The following is a 23,078-nucleotide window of genomic DNA, read 5'->3' as shown; positions in this document are numbered from 1 at the left end:
TACCATTGGTCTACCTGTCTGTTTTTGTGCCAACACCAAACTGTTCTCATTATTATAGTTCTAAAATAGAGCTTGAAGTCAGGAATGGTGATGCCTCCAGTAGTTCTGCTATTGTACAGGGTTGTTTTGGCTATCCTTGGTTTTTTTGTTTTTCTATATAAATTCGAGTATTGTCCTTTCAAGGTCAATTGAGCATTATCAGTTTCCATGAGTTTGTAGGGTTTCTGCAATTTGTGTTGTTCTTGAATTCTAATTTTAAATCATGGTGATCCAATAAGATACAGAGGGTTATTTCAATTTTGTTGTATCTGTTGAGGTTTGCTATGTTGCCAAGTATGTGGTTGATTTTCGAGAAGCTTCCATGTAGTACTGAGAAGAATGTATATTCTTTTGTGTTTGGATGGAATGTTCTATAGATGTCTGTTAAACCCAATTGGTTCATAACTTCTGTTAGTTCCTTTGTTTCTTTGTTAAGTGTCAGTGTGCTAGTCCTGTCCAGTGGTGAGAGTAGGGTGTGGAAGTGTCCCACTATTAGTGTGTGAAGTTTTATTTGTAATTTAAATTTTAGTAATGTATCTTTTACAAATGTGGATGCCATTTTATTTGGGGCATAGATGTTCAGATTTGAGAATTCATTTTGATGGATTTTTCCTGTGATGAATATGAAATGACCTTCTTCATCTCTTTTGATTATTTTTTAGTTTGCAGTCTAATTTGTTAGCCATCAAGATAGGTACACAAGCTTGTCTCTTAGGTCTGTTTGATTGGAAATCTTTTCCAACCCTTTAATCTGAGATAATATCTGTCTTTGAAGTTGAGGTCTGTTTCTTGTATGTAGCAGAAGGATGGATTCTGTCTTTGTATCCATTCTGTTAGCCTGTGTCTTTTTATAGGTGAGTTAAGACCATTGATATTAAGGGACATTAGTGACCACTGATTCTTGTTTGTTTTGCCTTTGCTTTTGGTGGTGGTATTGAGTGACTTAACCCCCCTTTTCTGGGTTTGGTAAAGTGGGATTGTCAATTGCCTATGTTTTCGTGAGTGTAGTTAACTTTCTTGAGGTGAAGTTTTCTATCCAGTACTTTCAGTGAGGCTGGATTTGTGGATATGTATTCTTCGAATCCCATACCTCCACCAACAGGGTTGGGTCTGTTGTGTTTCTGAGGCTTGCTGCAGAGCCTGCTCTCCTAAGAGCTGCAGCTGGTGGGGGGGTACAATCTCTCTCCTACTTTTGTGAACTCAGGGCCATTTCTCATGCTTGGCTCTTGTGAACTCAGGGCCATTTCTCATACTTGGCTCTTGTGAACTCAGGGCCATTTCTCATACTTGCCTTCGGCATTGATGAGCATCAGGAGGCCATCTTTCCCATGCCCATGCCACCATAAGACTGATGAGTAATGGGGACAGCTCCCATGCTCACAACTTTGGGGCTGTCTCACCTACATCTGCTCTGACTGGGTTGGCTGTATTGTGCTGCCCTGGAGAGGTACAGGGCCTGCAGTCCCACGATTACAGCTGATGGGGGTCAAGGCATACCTCCTGCTCTTAGAACACAGGGGTAGTTTCCCCACTACAGCTAATTTAGGAATGATAAACCCAGTGCTGCAGAGGCAGCTCAGCAGTTACTGAGAGCACTTACTGATCTGGCAGTTTTCACTTCAGTTCCATGTAGATGCATGGTGACTTAACTTAGGTTCCAACGTGTTTATTGTCCTCTAATGATGCTGTGGGCACTGCATGCACAAGGTGCACAGACTACCTACAGGCAAACACCCATGCACAGCCAATGACTATGCATACATCTTAAGAGGAACGGGAAATAATATAGAGCTGTTACATAAGCATTCAGGATGACAGGATAGGGAAAAAACATGGTGTCACTGATTTTACACTCCTTACTCTCAAGAATAACATGAATTTAATTCATCCATGGATTCTGCATTCCCTATACTATTTCTTTCTTTTAGCCAGAGTGCAGGATTGTACCTAGGCCTCAGGATCTGGACTGAGCATTTTGGAATAGAGTCATGTGATCCCAGCTTCAGAAAGCATTGATCTGGTGTCCATATTTAAAAAAGGTCAACTGGTGTACAACATCTAAGCATACTTTTGCTTATTATGAGATGTGACATTGAGATTCTGTTTCAATTCAGCACATATTTCATAAGGATACATTCCTGCATGTTGACCTCAAATGTGTATGTTATAATTCCTAAAAGTTTGCTGAATGCAAGATTATTATATCATCCTGATTTTACAGAGATCGAAAGTACAATAGTCTCTGAATAGTTTAGAAAGTATCTTTTATTAAAATTAAATTGTGATTTTATTTTATGTATTTACATATATTTGCCAAAAAGTACATGTCTTGTGTATGCCTTTAAGGTGTATCATTGGATCTCATGAATCTGAGATTAAATTCTGTTTTGTAGCTTGAGTGTGCTGGGAATCAATCTACATTTTCAAGGACTTTAAGACATTACAGACTGCAAACTGGAGACAAATCTTTCAAATTTAGTGATTGTGGAAAATCTTTTATCTGCTCCTCAGGTCTTGGAAAACATCAGAAAATTTATGGAGGAGAGAGACCCAATGGATGTAAGCAATGTACTATGTCTTCCTATACATTGTCTTTGAAAGAGTAACAATGCTGGACTTCTAGAAAACTCTTGTCCTTTAAAAATTGTCATTCCTCATCTATATCACAAACATCTCTCTAATTCATTATGTCTCTTTTACTCAAGAAATTTGTTTGTGAAGCAGTGCATGGTAAATAGGTAATTTTCCATTGCAGGGTCTGTTATCATTCAGGGATGTGTCTGTGGACCTCTCACAGGAAGAATGGGAATGTCTAGACTGTGCTCAGAGGGCTTTGTACATGGATGTGATGCTGGAGAATTACAGCAATCTACTTTTTGTTGGTAAGAATTCTCTGCTCATAGAATTTCCAATTCATTCTTTTTATTTTCCTTGTTCTGAAACTAGAAAATCCCAGAAATGAGAGAAATTTCGGTTACCAATACAACTTTTTAATGGTGCTTTATTTATAGTTTCCATGTTGTCTTGAAGAGTAACAGATGCAATATTCTCTGTGATCTCTTTAGCCCTCCTATCTAATATACAAAGAACATATCAAAGTTCAAAGAATATTGAATTGTCAGGGCATGTAAATATATTGTAGTGTTTATCATAATTAGAGTATTTTAATTTTGTTAGTGGGTTTAACTCTTCACCTATTTCTGATTATAAAGAATGCAAAATGTTTTAGACAAAGGGCTGTTGGTTCTAAGAATGTCATTTTGAATATTATTTATTTTGAGATGTGATTCCTATGTTCAGTACTGGCTCAGCATGATTTTAGTATTTCCACTTTGGAGACTGAAGTGAGAGAACAAGGTGAGTTCCCTGCAAATCTGGTTGCTAGTTCCAAGTTATGTGATTCTGTCTCAAAAACATAAGAAATAGGGAAACATTCTTCATATAATCCTTCACAGAGCTTCTGTCTCAAGTTTGTTCCTTCCCAAATTCCTGTGTGTCTCTCCAGCTGCAAGGGACAGTGTTTACTTAAGAATGTGAAGGCTATACACCGGAATGACCTAAGTCCTCTATATATGTATGAGAGTTGTTTAGATCTGTCTATTAGTAGGACTCCTACCAGTGGGATCAAAGCCTTTCTCTAATGCTTTGGCTTGCTTTTGGGAAACTATTCCTCAGAGTGGGTAGCTTCACACAGCCTTAATACAAAGGGAGGAACTTAGATATACCTCAACTCAATATGCCTTGCTTTGTTGACACCCATGTGAGGCCTGCCTTTTTTTAGAACATAAACATAGGAGTGGTGCAATGGAGAGGCAGAGAGAGGGAACACTAAGACACGAAGAAGGGAAACTGTAGTCTGCATATCAAATAAATGAAAAAAATTAAATGGAACAAAAGAATTAGTACACTATTATTGGTCCCTGTGGTTTGATATAGATCAGATTGGAGATTCTTATGAGCATCTGTTTAGTTATTGTGAAACAGAAAAGTCCTCTTTTAAGATTGTAGTCCCTAAAAGTTACCAATTTATATGTGATAGAAATCCTAGGAAAACATCAGATATTGAATCGGTTACTCATGCATTAATTGCTATTATTCACATTGTACTAATTTTTCAGAGAACCATCACATAGTTGGTAAATGTGAGAAGGTCTTGCCTCAAGAGACAAAGCATTTTATCCAAGATCATGCAAATATCCAAGTGAAGACTTATAAATGTAGTGAGCTTGTCAAAGTGATACATGAATCCTGCCAATGTACACCTTATGACACAAGTGATACTGCAGAAAATTACAACAAGTGCAGATTTGGTAACCACAGAGATGCCCCTGTTGCAAACTTAAATCTCAACAGACACCAAAACAGGAATGCTGGAGAAGAGACTTGCAATTATAAAGACTATGCAACCTGTTTAAATTCGTGTTCCATGATTAGCCAAAATGAAAGAAATCACACAGGCTTGGAAGAACACAAAAATACAGAATGTGATAGATCTTTTGACTCTAAAACAGAAATCACACTGGAACAAAATGATAGTGATAAGAAATCACAGGAATCCAGGAAATGTGGAAAATGTTTGAAGCCTCGATCAAGCCTCATTAGACTTGAGAGAACTCATACTGCAGAGAAAGCTGATGAATGTACAAAATGTAGTGAATCATTTCTGCAGTTTGTGCAACTCAAAGTACATTACAACATCCATGGTAGAGGAAAACTCTGTGAATGTACAGAAAGTGATAACTGTTTTCATTATGCATCAAACTTTGAAAGACATTACAGAATCCACACAGGAGAGAAACCTTACAAATGTAGTGAATGTGACAAATCTTTCACCACAAAACGCAGTCTTAGAAGTCATCAGAGAATCCACACAGGAGAGAAACCTTACAAGTGTAATGAATGTGACAAATCATTTGCCTATAAATGTAATCTTCAGTATCATGAGACAATGCATACAGGTAGGAAACCTTACACCTGTGGTGAATGTGGCAAATCCTTTTCTATTAAAGACTATCTTAGAGATCATCAGAGAACTCATACAGGGGAGAAACCATATAAATGTAATGAATGTGGCAAATCCTTCACCCAGAAAAGCAGTCTTAGAACTCATCACAGACTTCATATAGGAGAAAAACCTTACAAATGTAGTGAATGTGGCAAATCCTTTACCCAGAAAGGGCATCTTAGACTTCATCATAGAATACATACGGGTGAAAAACCTCACAAATGTAGTGAATGTGGCAAATCCTTTACCCAGAAAGGGCATCTTAGACTTCATCATAGAGTACATACAGGTGAGAAACCTCACAAATGTGAATGTGACAAATCTTTTACCACAAAACACAGTCTAAAAAGTCATCAGAGAATACCTCCTGGAGAGAAACCTTACAAATGTAGTGAATGTGATAAGTCCTTTACTGAGATAGGGAATCTTAGAATTCATTACAGAATGCATACAGGTGAGAAACCTTACAAATGTCATAATTGTGACAAGTCCTATTCCAGGAAAGGGAGTCTTAGAAATCATCAGATAATTCATACAGGAGTGACGCCTTCCTAATATAGAGAATGGCACACCCTTTTCAGTTGGCTCACATCCTAGAAGACACTTGAAAACTCATATAGGTGGTAAACCTTACAGAATGTGGTGAGTGCTAGAAATTCTTTATACAAAAAATAGAAGCTTACAACTCAAAAGAGAATATATACATTTGAGAAACTTTAGAATGCAGCAAATGAGAAAAAAAAAAACTTTCTCTCAGAATATGTTGCAGGATATTTGATGGCACTCTGAAACCTGAGTGTTAATAATATCAAACTTGGTTCAAGGTTGGAGTCCAGAACTAGTCGACAGGAAATAGCCAGAGTATATGGAGTTGCATGGGAGACAGATAGTCACACAGGGAGGAATTACAAGTACCTTGGGGTTTTTCAGTCTTTTGGGTTTGAGATGGGTGGAGGGACACTGTCTTTCTGGATCTCTGGCCAAAGAGGAAGGTGAGCTGGTTGCTTCTTGCCCTCTGTACTGGCAGGGTTTCAACCCAACTTCTAACTCCTGAATCTGTATTGGTAAATAGAACAATAGAGACTTAGTTAAAAACTACGTATGGTGGCTATGGCCCTTTCCAGGAAGACCAGAAATCCCATCAGGGCTTGGCGTGAGCATCAGGATGTTGAATGCAGCCCTGTGGGAACATAGTCAGGTGCAACCTCTAAGGCCATAGGAAAACAACATGAACACCTCAAGAAAATGCATACCCAAGAGAAAACTTACAAATGTAGCAAATGTGAGAAATCCTTTACTCTTTGCTCATTTTTTTCTTTTAGAATACTTTATAGAACCCATTCTAGAGAAACCTTACAGTGGTAGTCAGTGTAGTTTGTGTTGCATTGCTCTGAAGATACCCCATAACCATGGCAACTCTTTTAAAAGAAAACATTAATTGCGGTTGGTTTACAGTTTCAGAAATTTAGTGCATTATCTTCATTCAGGGGAACATAGTGACATAGTGACGTGCAGACAGACATGAGCTAGAGAAGGAGCTGAGAGTCCTACATCGTGATCATGAGGAAGCAGAATGTGAGCTGTGTCCTAGGTATGGATTGAGCATATATGAGACATCCGTTTCTGTGTGCGTGGTGTCCACCTCTCCTACCTCCCCACTCCCGGTGGGCGAAGAATTCAAACATGAGTGCATGGGGGTTATGTCTATTCAAACCACCATAGTCACTATGAGAAACCTTTTATCTTCAAAATCACACCGAGCATTTCATATGGAAGAGAAAAGTTACAAATGTAACAAAAGAAACATCTTTACCTGTCTCTCAAATGTACGAAAACACCTGAAAATTCTTTACCAGCAGATAAGTTCCCAAGGGAAAAATTTGGCATGTGCTTTAACCAGCTCTGTTACTAGCTATACTGGAGACTCCACACCAGAGAATGAGTGTGAACATAAAAAAAAAAAAAAAAAAAAAAAAAAAAACCTTGTGAAAGACTTAAGTTATCTTCAAATCTTAGAAAACACCAAGATTTGTGTAGACTGAAAAAATGACTATATAAAAATGGGAGGACAGTTTTCATTAGAAGTTTTTAGTTGTTCAACCTCAAGTTCTTCATAAGGAAGACAAAGTAGAGAAACCTGAAGTGTATGCTGTTGTGTAATATTTTCCTGGATATTGGTATGATCCATTCTGAAGGGAAGCTGATTAAGGCAGGAAATAACACTCTTACCATTTTCAAGAGATCCCTGAAACTGAAAGGATTCAGTGTCCTTTAATGAAGAAACTAAGACAAGTTTTAACCAGAGAAGAGGATTTTAGCCATGAAAATTGCATGCTCTTTAGCTTGTAGATATGCCTACATGTGTGTAGTGTGCTCCAGGTGTGCATTGTTCATAAGCCATGTCACATGCTGATTTTGAATTTCATGATAGCAACTGTGTTTGATTCCCTTATGCTCTGGAAAGCAACTGCTTCTCGATATTCCTGTACTCAATTCCAATAAAGCTCATTGATTGAAAAACTTGGATTTGATACTGCTTTCTGATTCCATTTGGAGTGAGGAGATGCATGTGCACTTTTTATCTCTCCAAGAAATGTGTCTCATTAGATATGTGCTGAATCCATTAATTTTTCCTCCAAATTTACTGTAAACAGGCACTTGATAATAGAGTCACAGTTCTCAACTGTGGATTGTGAGTCCTTTGGGATTAAAAGACCTTTTAACAGGGGTTGCCATTTTCAATGGTTTTAGGAACAGTGATATCATGCCTGTTGTCTCTATGCGGCTCTGCCCATATGAGAGTGCTTGGAATTGTACTAAAATCTTTCAGTTTTAGGAAAGTTAGAGCCAGTATGTTAGAGAAAAGGCATTTGCATCTACAAAAAGGGGAAGATTGTACACAAATGCTTCATGCTGACATTCATGGCAGTACCTGGTTAAGTTTTCAAGTTTCCCCACATATAGAATGTAGGTGTTTTGAAATCTCAGGGAGAAAGCTGATGTCTTCCTTGCATTAAAGGAGTGAGAGAAAAGTCTACAAAAGGACAGAAGAAAATAGAGCTATATAACTCTCAGTGACAGATATCATTGTTATGGGCATTCTTCCTGGCAGCCTGGTCTCACTGCTGTGTCATCCCCAAATGAAAACAGAAAAGACATACTAATTATAAAGATGTTGGCTGAGGACTAGGGCTTCTTATTGGCTTGCTCTGCCTTAATTATTTACCCATTTTTATTAATCGAAGTATTTCTACATATTCATGTCTTACCTCACATTCATCCTCACTTTCCTGGGATCACTCCTCTCAGCCTAATCTTCCCAGAATCCTCCTTGTCTCCTAGACCTGCCTATCTTGCTGCCCTATTGGCCACAGTGTTTCACTCATCAACCAATAAGAGAAACATGTACAGAAGATGTCCCAGTCACATCATTCAAACTGGACTGTGTTCATTAAAGTCTGAACGCATGATACTGCAAAACTCCAATGACCTTTAGAAAAATGCTATCCATGGACATACACTACAGGCCATCGTGGGGGTCCTTGTGTCATGCTATAACTTATCACCCTGTTTTACAATCCCCCCCAAAATGGATGGAATTTTTATTCCTGTTTTAAAAGTCTCTACCCAATACTAATATTCAAGAAATGCTAGAATACTCATATGAAAAAAAACACAATAAAGGGAATTATCTTCAGTTAAATTTTATGTATAAGTCCATCCATAGAAATGTGTAACTATGATGCTTTAATGACATAATCTATGAACAAGAGACAATATACATATGCTCATTTATAGTTTAGAAGTATAACAATGAGAAGATTTTTTTTTTCCAGACAGGGTTTCTCTGTTTAGGTTTAGAGCACTCAGGAGGCAGAGACAGGTGGATTTCTCTGAGTGCATACCAGCCTTGTCTACAAGAGATAGTTCCAAGACAGGCTCCAAAGATACACAGAGAAACCGTCTCGGGAAAAAAACAAAAAACATCATTGCATTCTCATACTTTTTGTGCATTGTTTTGTTCCAATAATTAATGCCTTTTGATTTTTCCTGCTCTTATAATTTTGAAGCATTTACCTGGAGGTACTCTAAATTTAAGGTAAATCTCTCCATTTCTTAAAATAATGCCAGCAGGACTTTGATAAGTTTTGTTTAGTAACTATGTAGAGTATTAATTTCCATCTACATTGTCTTCCCATTGATATCTCAAGTCTTCTGTCTTTATGACATCTGTCATTGTTAATATATTTTGAGATCACCTTTGTGTTTGATCCTTATAATTTTTGAGCTCCTCGTTACTGCACAATTTTCTGAATTTTAAGAATTTTCTCTAATTATATTAAATACATGTATCCTTTTGTTATTTAGATCTTACAATCTTATGTTTCTTCACGTTTGAGCGAGAGCATGCCATCAGTGAGTCAATGTTTACATGTCTTGCATGTATTCTTCTGTTTTCTGTCTACTGTTGTCAGCATTGCAGGTTCTTGAAGAAGACACTGTGTTTTTGCTTCTTTTTGGTTTTTCAAGACAGGGTGTCTCTGTGTTGCCTTCGAGCAAATACTTTGAGTTTCTTTTGTGGTTTTTCTCTGTACTTGACAATGAATTCACATATACTCTTGGGGATTTCACTTTTTTTTTTTTGGTAGTGTTTTCTTGTGGTTTTTGTTTTTTGTTTTTTTGTTTTTGTTTTTTAAAATGGGGTTTCTCTATATACCAGGCTAGCCTTGAACTGACAGAAACCTATGTTTGCCTCCTGTGTACTGTGATGAAAGGCACTACTGCCTCGTGAAAAGACACCTTTTAAACATTGATATTTACTAGATTTGAAGACTTTTTTGTTTGTTTGTTTGGTTTCTTTGGTTTTTTATTGATTGTTCTTTGAACTGCTTTGTCTAAATAGCCCTGGTTGTTCTGAAACTCTTTGTATAACAAGCCTGCCTTGAACTCAGAGATCCACATACCCTAGCCTCTGAGTGCTGGGAATAAAGGCCTGCACCATCAGGCCAGACTGACTTGTTCAGACATGGCCACACTGGATAATGCTGCTTGAATTTTGAGAAGACTTGGGTATCTTCAGCGCTTGTGTGGATGAGTCTCTGGAGACCTGCTAGGAGTTATTGCTATTCTGTGCTGTTCATGGTCATCTCTCTCACTAGGGTCCTGTCTGATTAATACAGCATTACTGTATTAAGGATGCTGAAACTTCTCTGCGTCACTTTTATTGATGGCTTCAAGTATTTTTATATATTTTGTTGAAAAGCATTTATATTGAACACATATCTTTCTGGCAGATGGACAACCATTTATTTGATCCATTTAATAAACTTTGTTTTCTATGTTGATAGATGTGGCTTTTTCTCTTAACCATAATTATGATGACCCCTCTTTACAGCAGACCTTTAAAAACTAGATTTCTTCCCTTTTCACATTGTGTGTACTTACAACCGAAGTACAATGGGAGGTCTCATTACATAGCTGTTTGCTCATCAGAAACTCACTAGGCAGACACGGTGAGAAGTTGATAAATTAAACATTTCTCTGCACGCTGACTGTTGATAGTAAAGTGGTGGGAGCAGACCATGCTCCAGTAGGTTTGGGGATTTGGTTTGGTTTGCTTTGTTCTGATTGGTTTGATGTGTTTTCATGCTTGGGCAGTTGTATGTCAGTGCAGAAAGTGTGCCTGATGAAAGGAATTATGTAAATGATTCCGCAGTTGGCAGATTTAGAGGGCATGGAACCAGAAGCCAGGTGTAGGGTCAGGGCCAGGAGGAGCCTCTCACAGGAACTAGGCTGAAGGGATCGGAAATTCCACCATTTCCCGTTGGACTCAGTGAGCCGCATGTTCCAGAACCGGGTGCGGAGGACACAGCGGGTGTTGCCGCGACCTGAGCCCTCGGGATCCGGTGTCCGCGCTCGCGGGGCGGCCTGGGAAAGTCAGCAGTCAGCAGCGCAGTGGCGGGAACCGCAGCCCGGCGGCCCTGGAAGCTCCCAGGTCAGAGGAGCTGCGGGGCTGGGACCCGGGAGGGAGGGAGGAGCGGGCTGTGCTCCCGAGCTGCTCACAAGGACCCCGTCAGCTCCCGCCGGCTGCCCGTGGGGTGGAGGAGGCGGCGGCTCAGCTCGTCCCCTGCGGCCAACTTATTTGGTGTCTTATATTGATTAATTCATAAGGATTGAAACAGTCATTCGTGGCATTAAATCAGCTTGCGTTCTGTTTTCATGTAATTTAGAGACAATCTTGTGTGTCTATGTCTATCCAGACAACTTGTCTGTGATTTTCCTTTACATATATTTGTTTGGGTCACCTGCTTCAGGTGTTGAGGGAAAGCTGGCTTTGTACGATGACTTTCTAGGATTCCTTTTCTGTGTATTCTATTCAGTACTATCCTAGTGGTGTTACTGTATGGTTGTTCTAAGGAAAAGCAGGATTGTGTGTTGAATCTGTCCCGTCCCAGACACTGTTAGAGAAACTCATCTGACTTTTGTCTCACCATTGCCTAATGCCTTTTCTAGAATTATAACTCAGAAGGTTGAATTGTTCATTTGTTTTTAGATGCTTGTCCTTTTCTTCTTCAATTCTATTTTCTTTGCATGTGACCATCCACAATATTCCATAAGGCAACTCTGCAGTATCCTCTTTCCAACTCCAGTTCTGTTACTTGGGGATTCATTCTTTTGGTGTAGATTAGGTGAAAAATGCTTCATCCATACTTTTGACAATTCCCAGAAACAGGTCCATTGCCTTGATTTGTTGTCTTGTCATCTTGTCACAATTCGACACAGCCATTCTTGTATCTTGTTATATACTAGTTCAGATTGACTGGTTTTTATACTTCCAAGCCCTCAGAAACATAATTGTGTGCAAATGCCTTTTACATCCAGAACCTCTTGCTGACAAAACTTCTCAGTGTATCTTTGTCTCCCCACTTGTGTGTCATGTTATTCATGCGCTGAGAATCACCTCACACATTGAGAGAGTATCCTCATTACTCCGTGAATTCTGTCTCACTGCTCATTGATTTAAGTCTCCACAATAGCTTAGCAGATACGAGCACTTGGTGCTCTTTCAATTTCCAGGTTCAGTTCCATGTACAGTCATGGTGACTTAACTCAGGTTCCAGTGGTTCTATTGCTTCCTTGTGGCCCCAGCAGGCATTTCATGCATAAGGTGCACAGACCTAGCTGAAGGGAAATACCCATACGAATGAAATTAAAAGGCATAAATCTTTGTTTTACTTTCTTTTTATTAATTCTACACATTCTACATCATTTATTTGATGCTACCCATTTATTCATCCATTCACATCCACCATCCGCCCTCCTCCACCAAGGTCTCAGGCGTTGATGGGCCGGAGGTGTGGATGAGGGCATCCCTGCTACACATGCTACCACCATATGTCTCACTGATAATGGGGACAGTTGTCTTTTGCCTATAACATTGGTGCTGAGTCTCCATCACCACCAACCACCAGGCAGCTATACTGTGCTGCCTCCAGAAGAGACAAAGTCTGTTTTCTGTGTGCTGCAGCTGGTCAGTAGGGAAGGTCAGCTCTTGTCTGGTGGAGATTGTAAGGGAGGAGGACTAAGGGGGTCACCTCCTACCCGCCCGCACTGTCACTTGACAGATGAGTGTGGGAACAGTTCACTCACATTCCAACTACATGCCTGGCTCTCCCACATCTGAAATGACAGTGATAGCTCTGTTTTACTGCCCTGGAGCGGTACAGGGCCCTCAGTCCCAAGATTACAGCTGTTGGGGGGTCATGGGCAGATCTCCTGCTCTTAGAACACAGGACACCTTTCCCACTATACCTAATCTAGGAATAATAAACCAGTGCTGCAGAGGCAGCTCAGCAGTTTAGAGAACTTACCGATCTGGCAGTTTCCACTTCAGTTCCATGTAGACGCATGGTGACTTAACTTAGGTTCCACCCATGTCTGTTGTCCTCTAATGGTGCTGCAGGCACTGCATGCACAAGGTGCACAGACTACCTATAGGCAAACATCCATGCACATGCAATGAATATACATGCATCTTTGGAGAAACAGGAAATGATGTAGAGGTCTTACATAAGGATTCAGGATGACAGCATCGGAAAGAACATGAAGGTGTCACTGCTAATGTGACAGTAAGTGTGGAGCCTGGATATGTGATTTGAAATGGCCAAACTGAAGAAATTAGTGTCAAGTCAGTGGTAGGTATTGGTTTTTATGGTTTTGGGAATATCATTGATGTACATGCCTTGTGTTTGATCAATTTCACTTCCTATCCCCCAGTTCTAATCACTGTTGTAATGCTTTTTCCCATCTGCATACTCACATTTTTTTTTTTAAATGTCCTGAGTCTATGACAGCCTAGCTATATGTGCATAGGCTACATCTTTCAAGAATACTGACTCTACCTCTTCCAAGGCCAAGACTTGCCTGCAGTATGTCAGGTAGTGGTGTGATGATCCATTTTACCCCTCTGGGCATTAAGCTTGGTTAATCTTGTGCAGGATTTCTGCATGCAGGTACAGCTTCTGTGGAGACAGTCATGCAGTGATACTCAAGTGATAGATATGTAGACCCGCTCAGCTGTGCCTGTGCTGCAATTTCATCAGAACCCTGAATACCTTGCAACCATGAACACACAGTTCATATCACAGCAGCAGCAGTCCATGGGGCAGCCTTAGGAAGACACCATTCATCTCGGCAGTTGTAGCAGGCAAAGCAGACATTGCAGCAACCCTTGACCTTCCCAGGTCAGAGGAGCCATAGTGCTGGGAACAGTCAGGAACAGGACCAATGGTGTTATCCGTTCTCTACTGTAGCTCATCAGAGCATGAAGTCTGATATCTGATATGGATTTCTTAATTCTTTTGGAAAATCTTAGATCAGGTGAACTCACCCTGATATTTTCTTTTTAAATTTAATTTAGAAACAATCTTATTTTAAGTATCATCCCCGCTCCCTGTTTCTCCCATTCTCCCATGCCCAACACAGACAACATCATTCCACTCCCCCATCCACTCCCCATCATCCTGATTTTTTCCATTCATGTTATGATTGTCAGGACATTGACAGAAGCATGATCTGCTAGAGGATTTACATTACATGTCATTGTCTACAAGCATGGTCCTCTTTCTTTTGTGGAAATTCCACAGCTCCTGGAATTTAAATTTATCCATTTTTTCCAACTCTCCTGTTTTGCCATTGGCATAATAAAGAGTGGCTTTTCACAGTGACATCCAGGCATTGCCTGAGATATTTTTATATATTAGTCATATAAGGTACCACTGCACATTTTTACTGAATCAGGAAGTATGTTTTTGCAAGTTTAAAGGCTGTGATTCTAAACAATAACATTTAGTAAGAAAAAGTTTGTTTTCCATCTGAGAGTTATCATAAAATCTCTTGAAGTTTGTCTTAGGTCATCTCTTTCCACTGGTATTTTCATATCATGGGGCTTATTCATGATTGGTTTTCCAGTAGTTTTGTGGATAAGATTAGAGATAGTAATTTTATTGTTTCTAGTTAGAAATGGTAGTTTGCTGGTTTTGTGTGATGAAAATAATCCTGTTCTTCCAAGCTCTCCTACTCATCTATTCATTTTGTTAAATGCCTTATTTCCTGGGTTGCCATTGCAACCAATCTTTGTAAACTTTGCCTGTAATTATGATTTGCAGTGCAGCTTGAGTGGATGACTTCTGTCATTTTCTAGCCTTCTACATATGCCCTTCTCCATGAATTTTAAGAGCCCATGTTTCTGGGTACAATGATAAGGTTCATAGTCATTTTCTTTCACCACTCTAAATGTATCCTTCCATGTTCTCCTGTTGGTAGAAATGTTCACAAGATTTCAGGTACCATTTTGGCTTTGGCGGGTCTTTTTGTGTTAAGTGGCATTAACCATAACAGAGTTTTGTTACTTTCAGACAACTAGATGTAAAGTTTCAACAAGAATCCCAGTATTTTTTCTGAGAAACATCAGAGAAGAAAAATAAGAACAATGAATGCTTGTGCAGTAAATGCTTCCCAGGTCAGTGTCATGTCCACATTTCTCTAAAAATTGTTCTTATTTTTGAAACCATTTAAACTTTTAATTCTTTACCACTGTCAAAGTTATTGAAAGTGTTTACGTTTTTCTTATTTATCTGTTTTTTCTTTTCTTATATTCAAGATTATATCTTTAAATTTTTCAAGAAACTCTATAACAGAGACTTGACCCATTACATTTTCACTTGATATTATTCTATGAGGCTATGAATTTCCATGGACTTGCATCTTGAAGTCTAAATCATAAGCTATTGTAATGACATTCAAGTAGAATAATCTTTTTTTAATATTTTATTTTTATTTATTATGTATACAACATTCTGCTTCCATGTATATCTGCACACTAGAAGAGGGCACCAGATCTCATAACGGATGGCTGTGAGCCACCATGTGGTTGCTGGGAATTGAACTCAGGACCTCTGCAAGAACAGTGCTCTTAACCTCTGAGTCATCTCTCCAGCCCCCGTAAAATAATCTTTTATCTGCTACTTAGATCTTAGAAAATATCATAAAATTCATGGAGGAGAGAGGCCCAAGGATGTACACAATGTAGTTTATCTTCCTGTACATTGTCTTTGAAACAATAACAGTGCAGCATTTCTAGAAAACTCTTGTCCATTAAAACTTGCCATGCCTCATCTGTATCACAAACATCCCTGTAATTCATTAGGTCTGTTTTAGGCAACAAAACATTTTGTGAAGCAGTGCATGGTAATTGAGTAATTTTCCATTGCAGGGTCTGTTATCATTTAGGGATGTGTCTGTGGACCTCTCCCAGGAGGAATGGGAATGTCTAGACTGTGCTCAGAGGGCTTTGTACATGGATGTGATGTTAGAGAATTACAGCAATCTACTTTTTGTGGGTAAGAGTTCCCTTCTCATAAAATTCCTGATTCATTCTTTTTATTTCCCTACTTTGTGTATCTGTAAACTCTCTGAAACTAGAGTATCCCAGAAATGAGGGAAAGTTTGGTTACCAACAAAACTTTTTAATGGTGCTTCATTTATATTTTTTGTGTTCTATATAAGATAAATGAATGCTATATTCTCTCATCCCTTTAGCCCTCCTATCTAATATACAAAGAGCATATCAAAGTTCAAAGAATATTGAGTTGTCAAGGCATGGAAATATATTGTAGTACTTATGATTAGTATTTTGATTTTGCTACTGGATTTAACTCTTCACCTATTTCTGATTATAAACATTGCAAAGGGTTTTAGAGAAGGGACTGTTGGTTATGAGATTGTTTATTTATTTATTTATTTATTTATTTATTTTTGAGATATAATTGCTGTGCTTACTACTGTCACAGCATGATTTTAATATTTTCACTTTGGATGCTGAAGTGAGGACATGGTGAGTTCCTTTCAAATCTAGGTTGTTAGTTCCATGTTATGTGAGTGTCTCAAAAACTTAAGAAATAGGGAAATATTCTTCATATCATCCTTCACAGAGCTTCTTTCTCAAGTTCTTTCCTTTCCAAATACCTTTATAACTGACCAACTGCAAAGGACAGTGTTTATTAAAAATGAGAAAGCTATACACAGGAATGCTCTAGGCCCTCTACATATGTATGATTGTTTTTTTTTTTTTTAACTTGGTCTATTTGAGGGACTCCTAGCAGTGGGATCAAGGCCTTTTCCTAATTTTTTGGCTTGCTATTGGGAAATTATTCCTCTGAGTTGGTTGCCTCACACAGTGTTAATACAAAGGCCGGAGGTTAGATATACCTCACCTTTATATGCCATGCTTTGTTGACACCCTTGTGAGACCTGTCTCTTTTATAAAACAAGCAGAGGAGTTGTTGGGGCATAATTCAGAGGCAGGGAGACAGAACAGGAAGAGAGTAAGGAAGGGAAACTGTAGAAAGATGTCAAATAAATGGGAAAAAAATGAGTAGGCTATTACTGGTTCCTGTGATTTGTTGTAGATCAGACTGGAGATTCTAATGAACATCCATTTAATGATCGTGAAACAAAAATGTACTCTGTTAAGGTTGCAGTCCCTGAAAGTTGCTAGTTAATATGTCATAGAAAATCTAAGAAAACATCAGGTATTGTATCTGTTACTCATGCATTAAGTGCTATGATTCACAATTGTACTAATTTTTCAGAGAACCATCGCATATGTGATAAATGTGAGAAGCTCTTGCATCCAGGAACAAAGCATTTTATCCATGACCATGAATATGTCCAAGAGAAGACTTGTAAATGTGATGAGCTTGGCAAAGTGATTCATAAATCCTGCCAATGTACACCTTATGACACAAATGATACTACAAAAAATGACAAGTACAGATTTGCTAACCACATAGATACCTCTGTTTCAACCTTAAATCTCAACAGCCACAAAAATAGGAATGCTGGAGAAGAACCATGCAAATATAAAGACTGTGCAATGTGTTTAAATTTGTGTTCCATCATTAGCCAAAATGAAAAACATCACAAAGTTATGGAAGAACACAAAACTACGGAGTATGATAAAATTATTGACTCTAAAACAGAAATCACATTGAAACAAATGGATCCTGGGGAGAAACCAGTCCAACGGAGGAAATGTGGGAAATGCCTCAAGACTCACTCAAGCTTCATTAGGCATCAGAGAACACATACTGTGGAGAAACTGTATAAATGTACAAAATGTAGTAAAGTATTTCTGCATTTTTTACAACTCAAAGTACATTATAAAATTCATGCTGGAGAAAAACTCTGCTTATGTACAGAATGTGGTAAGTGGTTTCATCATACATCAAACTTTGAAGGAAATTACAGAATCCACACTGGAGAGAAACCTTACAAATGTAGTGAATGTGACAAATCCTTTATTAGTGCCCCATCTCTGAGAATATATCATAGAATACATACAGGAGAGAAACCTCTTAAATGTAATGAATGTGACAAACCCTTTCCCACAAGTTCTGATTATAAAAATCATCAGCAAATACATACAGGAGACAAACCTTACAAATGCAGTGAATGTGACAAATATTTTACCACAAAAGGCAGTCTTAGAATTCATCAGCGAATCCATACTGGAGAGAAACCTTACAGATGTAGTGAATGTGACAAATCTTTTACCACAAAAGGCAGTCTTAGAAATCATCAGAGAATTCATACAGGAGAGAAACCTTACAAATGCAGTGAATGTGACAAATCTTTTACCATAAGAGGGAATCTTAGATTTCATCAGAGAATTCATACAGGAGAGAAACCTTACAAATGTAGTGAATGTGACAAGTCCTTTACCTTGAAAGGGAACCTCAAAATTCATCATAGAATCCACACAGGCGAGAAACCTTACAAATGTAGTGAATGTGACAAGACCTTTACCCAGAAAGGGCATCTTAGTAATCATCAGGTAATTCATTCAGGATGGAAGCCTTGCTAATACAGTGAACGTGACATCCTCTTTGCTTGGCTAACACCTTAGGAGACATCTGAAAACACATATCAATGAGAAACCTTACACACTATGGTGAGTGCTAGAAATCCTTTACATAAAAAGAAAAGCTTACAACTCAAAAGAGAATATATACATTTGAGAAACTTTAGAATGCAGCAAATGAGGAAAAAAAAACTTTCTCTCAGAATATGTTGCTGGATATTTGATGGCACTCTGACACCTGTGTTTAGTAATATCAAACTTGGATCATGGTTGGAGTCCAGAACTAGTTGACAGAAAATAGCCAGAGTACATGGAGTTCAATGGGAGATAGGGAGACACAGAGTAAAGAACAGGAAGTAACTTGGGAGTTTTTCAGTCTTTTTTAAGAGGGTTGGAGGGACACTCTCTTGCTGGGTCTCTGGTCAAAGAGAAAGGTGAGCTGGTTGCCTCTTGCCCTCTGAACTGGCAGATTTTTACCCCAGCATCTAACTTCTGAAATAAATAAAACAATACAGACTTAGTTAAAAACTACATGTGCTGGCTATGACAGAGCCAGTGCCAGCAAGGCTGGCAGAAATCTCACCAGGACTCGGCCTCAACATGAGAGTGTTGAATGCAGAGCTGTGGGGCCATAGTCAGATCCAACCTCTTACCCGTTAGCAAAACAACATGAATACAATTGGTAATACATTCAAAAGAGAAATCTTAACAATGTATCAAATGTGATTAATCCTTTACTCTTTGGTCAATATTTACAATACATTATAGAACAGATTCAAGAGAGAAACCTTACAGTGGTAGTTATCTTACTTTGGGTTGTATTGCTCTGAAGATACACCATGGCCATGGCAACTCTTTCAATTACAGTTGGTTTACAGTGTCAAAAATTTAGTCCATTATCTTCATGGGAAACATAGTGACATGCAGACAGACATGGTACTAAATCAGTCCCTGCCTTAATGGTGATACACTTCCTCATAGAGCCACACTCCCTATTGGCAAATCCTTCGTGCATGAATATGTAGGGGTTATACCTATTCAAACCGCCATAATAGTCAGTATGAGAAACCTTTTATCTCCAAAGTCAACCTGAGTATTCACATGGAATAACTTACAAATGTAAGGAAAAGTCCTTACCAGACTCTCAGATGTAAGAAAACATCTGAAAATTCATATTAGTAGAAACGTTTCCAAGGGAAAAATTTGACATGTGCTTTGGCCAAGCTTTGTTCTTAACTACACTTGAGATTCCACACCAGAGAATCATTTTGAACATGAAAAACTTGTGAAAGCATTTAAGTTATGATTGAATCTTTTAAAACATCAAGAGTTAATGCAGATGGAAAATTTGAATATTTTTTTTAAAATGGTGAACAGTTTCCATTAGACTTTTTAGTTGTTCAACCTCAAACACTTCATAATGAAGAGAGAGTAGGGAAACCTGAAGCATATGCTGTTGTGAAATAGTTTCCTGATTATTGGAGTGATCCATTCTGAAGGGAAGCTGATTAAAGCATGAAATAACCCTCCCAATATTTTCAAGAAATCTCTGAAACTTACAAGATTCAGTGTTCCTGAAAGTAGGAACTCAGACAAGTCATGCACTTGCGAAGAGGATTTTAGCCATGAAAGTAGCATGCTCTTTAACTTGTGGGTATGCCTACAGGTGTGTAGTGTGCTCCAGGTGTGCATTGTTCATAAGCTGTGTCACATGTTGATTTTGAATTTCATGGTAGTCAATGTTTTTGAGTCCCTTATGCTTTGGAAAGCAACTGCTTCTCCATATTCTTGTACTCAATTTTAATAAAGCTCATTGACAGAAAAATTTGGACTTGATACTGCTTTCAGATTCCATTTGGACTGAGGACATGTACATGTATTTTGCATATTCCCCAGGAAATGTGTCTCATTAGACATGTATTGAATCCATTAATTGTTCCTCCAAAGTTATTGTAAACAGGCACTTAATAATGGAGTCACAGTTCTCAACCTGTGGACTTTGAGTTCTTTGGGATTAAAAAACCCTTTTACAGGGGTTGACATTTCCAATGGTTTTAGGAACTGAGATACCATGGCTGTTGTTTTTATGTTGGTATGCCCACATTAGAGTGCTTGGGACTGAGTTAAAATCTTGTAACGTTAGGAAAGTTGGAGCCACTATATTAGAGAAAAGGCATCAGAGTCTTCAAAAAGGGGATTGTTTGTACTCAATTTTTCCAGGCCTACATTCATGGACCTACTAGGTTAAGTTATCAAGGCTCTTCACATATAGAGTGTAGGTGTTTTGAAAGTTCAGATAGACAACTGCTTTCTTCCTTGCATTAACAGAGTAAGAGAGAAGTCTACAAAAGGACAGAAGAAAGTAGTGGTATAAAACTCTCAATGAAAGCATCAGCCAGCCTGGACTGTGTTGCTGAATAGTTCTGAAATCAGGATACAGGAGAACTCCAATGACCTTCAGAAAAATTCTACCCATGGGCATATACTACAACCATTTTGGGACCTTGTATCATGCTATAACTTAACACCCCACTTTACAAACCCCCAGAAATGGAGTTTTTATCACTTTATAAAAAACCTTTACCCAGTATTAATATGGTAGAGATCCTAGAATATTCATATGAAACAAAACTCAATATAGTGCTTAGATAAAGATGTATCTTCAACTTAATTTGATATCTAACTGAATCCATAGAAATATATAACTGTGAATCTTTAATGAGATAATATTTAAAAGGATCTGATGTACAGATGGCTCATTTATAGTTTATAAATCCCCAAAAGAGTATGCTGGAAAATCAATTTGACATACAAAGAAGGTATGAAAAAGTATCCAGTTGACTCCAAAGCATTATAATATTGATACTAAAACCAGAAGGAGTCACAAATTTTGTACCTTAGACAAATCTGTGTATTACAGTTAATAAGTCCATATTATTACATTGTTTTTCATGGATTTCAGTACAAGAAGAGTGGCATATTCAACCTATGAAAAATGTTAGATAATATTTTCATGGCTGGAGATATGGCTCAGCTGTTAAAGGATTGGCTCACAACCAAAAAATAGGAATATTTTTGTGTTCTCAGCATGGGAGATTATTGAAACAGGAGCTCATGTTTAATGCAATATTGATTAAATTCTGGCTGTTGTATTCAAATTGTCATACATAATTTGTCAGTTGCTGCCACATCATCATTTTGGACCTGAGACAATGGAAAGTTAGGTTTTGAACAGATCCTTAGCCATCTGGAGACTGCAACCATCAGAACAGACTTTGGAGGTTTAAATTTCAGGTGTTCAGTGGGTGGAGAACCCTTGGCTTGATGACATTGAAATCACTATTGAAAACCAGTACAGATTTCCAATATCCTGGTAAATTTTTAAATGTGTGCACAATGAATTGGCATCTCTCACTGTATCCCTCACACCTCTGTTATCTTCATTCTGTAACTATTTATGCACACAGTTCTTGTCCATGGTGGTAGCAAGCCTGTGACAAGACTTATAAAATGGGTCCAGGTAGCCTGACAACTGGAGCTTTGTGGAACAGAGCATGGTCAGAGATGATCATATGCAAAGGAGCAGGGCAGGGACAATCACTATATTGTGATGGCAAAGGAAGCAGAATCTCTGTGGAATTGAAACACTCATAAGCATTCGTGGAAGAGCGTAGTAAGAGCCAGATTTCAGGAGCCTGGTAGGCATTCCTAGAGGGACTTTCACAGGCTAAATTTTTTTAGGAACAAAACAGGCTTCAGACAGGATCTTGCCACACCAAGTAACACACCTTCAGTTGCAGGACACCCTATGGGACAATGTGGCGATGTCATGAGGACATTGAGCTAAGAGAATCGTCTAAAAGAGGATTTGACAAATCGCTTGTATCCAGACATGGTTCTCATACTACGAGCACTTATTAAGATCTTGGAATTTATTGTTACAACTTAAGAGTGTGGAAAAGTGGAGTATATTTGCCCTGATAGAATATCAGTATGTACTATATTAACAGTTATAAAATGCACTATAGATTAGGACAAAATGGGAATGCTTCTTTTTGGTAATTCTGAATGATCAATATTATTAGAAAAAAAATGACTCTTACTGTCTTTTGTCTCCCTGGTCCATCAAAAAGCACTCTACCATGGTTGAATGTCTAAATTGCCTTGGTGGGCTTTGTTTTTGGCTTTGTTTTATTGAATAAATGTTTCAGTCTGTTGCCCTTTCTCTCTGATAATTCACAATGTGGACCAAGTCTGGACCTACATGGGATATGTCTCTCTCTGCACCAAATCAATAACTGCTGTCCTCAAATGCTCTCTTTAATTACAGAATTACAACTTTCTCAAATTTTCATATCATTTTAGAATTATTTTGTCAATTTTGAATAAATTGCACATTTCTCTTGAAGCAAATTCTTTACATTTTTAAGGAAGAAAACACTTGCTGATTGTGTTCCTCTGTTTTAATGAGAACTTTCTGGGCATTTTTCGATTTTCACATGTCATACATGTTTTTTTTTTTCTGTAGTTGTTTATGTGCATGGTGAACTGTGACTAAGTATACATATTTGCAAGAATAAACTGTTATTAGTCATTTCTTACAGAATCAAA

General features: G+C 38.2%; 3 protein-coding genes and 1 pseudogene across 5 annotated transcripts in view; all 4 read left to right on the top strand.

Moving 5' to 3' along the window:
- Positions 1 to 7,565, top strand: part of LOC118239350 (zinc finger protein OZF-like) — a 16,644-nt gene extending 9,079 nt beyond the window's left edge. Inside the window, exons 2-4 of the mRNA XM_035449511.1 lie at positions 2,551 to 2,598; positions 2,795 to 2,921; positions 4,158 to 7,565. Of these exons, the coding sequence (XP_035305402.1) occupies positions 2,575 to 2,598; positions 2,795 to 2,921; positions 4,158 to 5,599 (1,593 nt within the window). The 5' untranslated portion in view covers positions 2,551 to 2,574 and the 3' untranslated portion in view covers positions 5,600 to 7,565. The remainder of the gene's footprint in view (positions 1 to 2,550; positions 2,599 to 2,794; positions 2,922 to 4,157) is intronic.
- The window catches only part of LOC118239328 (cuticle collagen 2-like), a 27,488-nt gene extending 16,274 nt beyond the window's left edge, over positions 1 to 11,214 (top strand). The window contains exon 3 of the mRNA XM_035449146.1: positions 10,981 to 11,214. Coding sequence (XP_035305037.1) covers positions 10,981 to 11,214 — 234 coding nt within the window. The remainder of the gene's footprint in view (positions 1 to 10,980) is intronic.
- On the top strand, positions 2,795 to 23,078 carry LOC100753996 (zinc finger protein 501). Of its 3 annotated transcripts, XM_035449512.1 has the most exons (5): positions 2,818 to 2,921; positions 9,105 to 9,143; positions 14,962 to 15,065; positions 15,819 to 15,945; positions 17,197 to 23,078. In XM_035449512.1, exons 3-5 carry the CDS (start codon positions 15,036 to 15,038, stop codon positions 18,468 to 18,470), a joined length of 1,431 nt encoding a protein of 476 aa, XP_035305403.1. In that variant the 5' UTR covers positions 2,818 to 2,921; positions 9,105 to 9,143; positions 14,962 to 15,035; the 3' UTR covers positions 18,471 to 23,078. The 3 variants fall into 3 exon arrangements, with proteins under 3 accessions (XP_027289713.1, XP_035305403.1, XP_035305404.1); XM_027433912.2 differs by lacking the exon at positions 9,105 to 9,143 and having other exon boundaries at positions 2,795 to 2,921; XM_035449513.1 differs by lacking the exons at positions 2,818 to 2,921; positions 9,105 to 9,143 and adding an exon at positions 10,989 to 11,039.
- The window catches only part of LOC113838140, a 65,810-nt pseudogene continuing 45,575 nt past the window's right edge, over positions 2,844 to 23,078 (top strand).

Source organism: Cricetulus griseus, chromosome 9, assembly GCF_003668045.3.
Source record: "Cricetulus griseus strain 17A/GY chromosome 9, alternate assembly CriGri-PICRH-1.0, whole genome shotgun sequence".
Classification (NCBI taxonomy): domain Eukaryota; kingdom Metazoa; phylum Chordata; class Mammalia; order Rodentia; family Cricetidae; genus Cricetulus; species Cricetulus griseus.
Note: the sequence above shows the minus strand (reverse complement) of the source record. Positions and strands in the feature narration are given on the sequence as shown.

Coding starts and splice junctions, on each gene's coding strand:
- LOC100753996 (XM_027433912.2), top strand. CDS start 15,036: ATGAATGCTTGTGCAGTAAATGCTTCCCAG. Junction 15,066..15,818: donor GTGCAGTAAATGCTTCCCAG/GTCAGTGTCATG, acceptor TTTCCATTGCAG/GGTCTGTTATCATTTAGGGA. Junction 15,946..17,196: donor CAGCAATCTACTTTTTGTGG/GTAAGAGTTCCC, acceptor CTAATTTTTCAG/AGAACCATCGCATATGTGAT.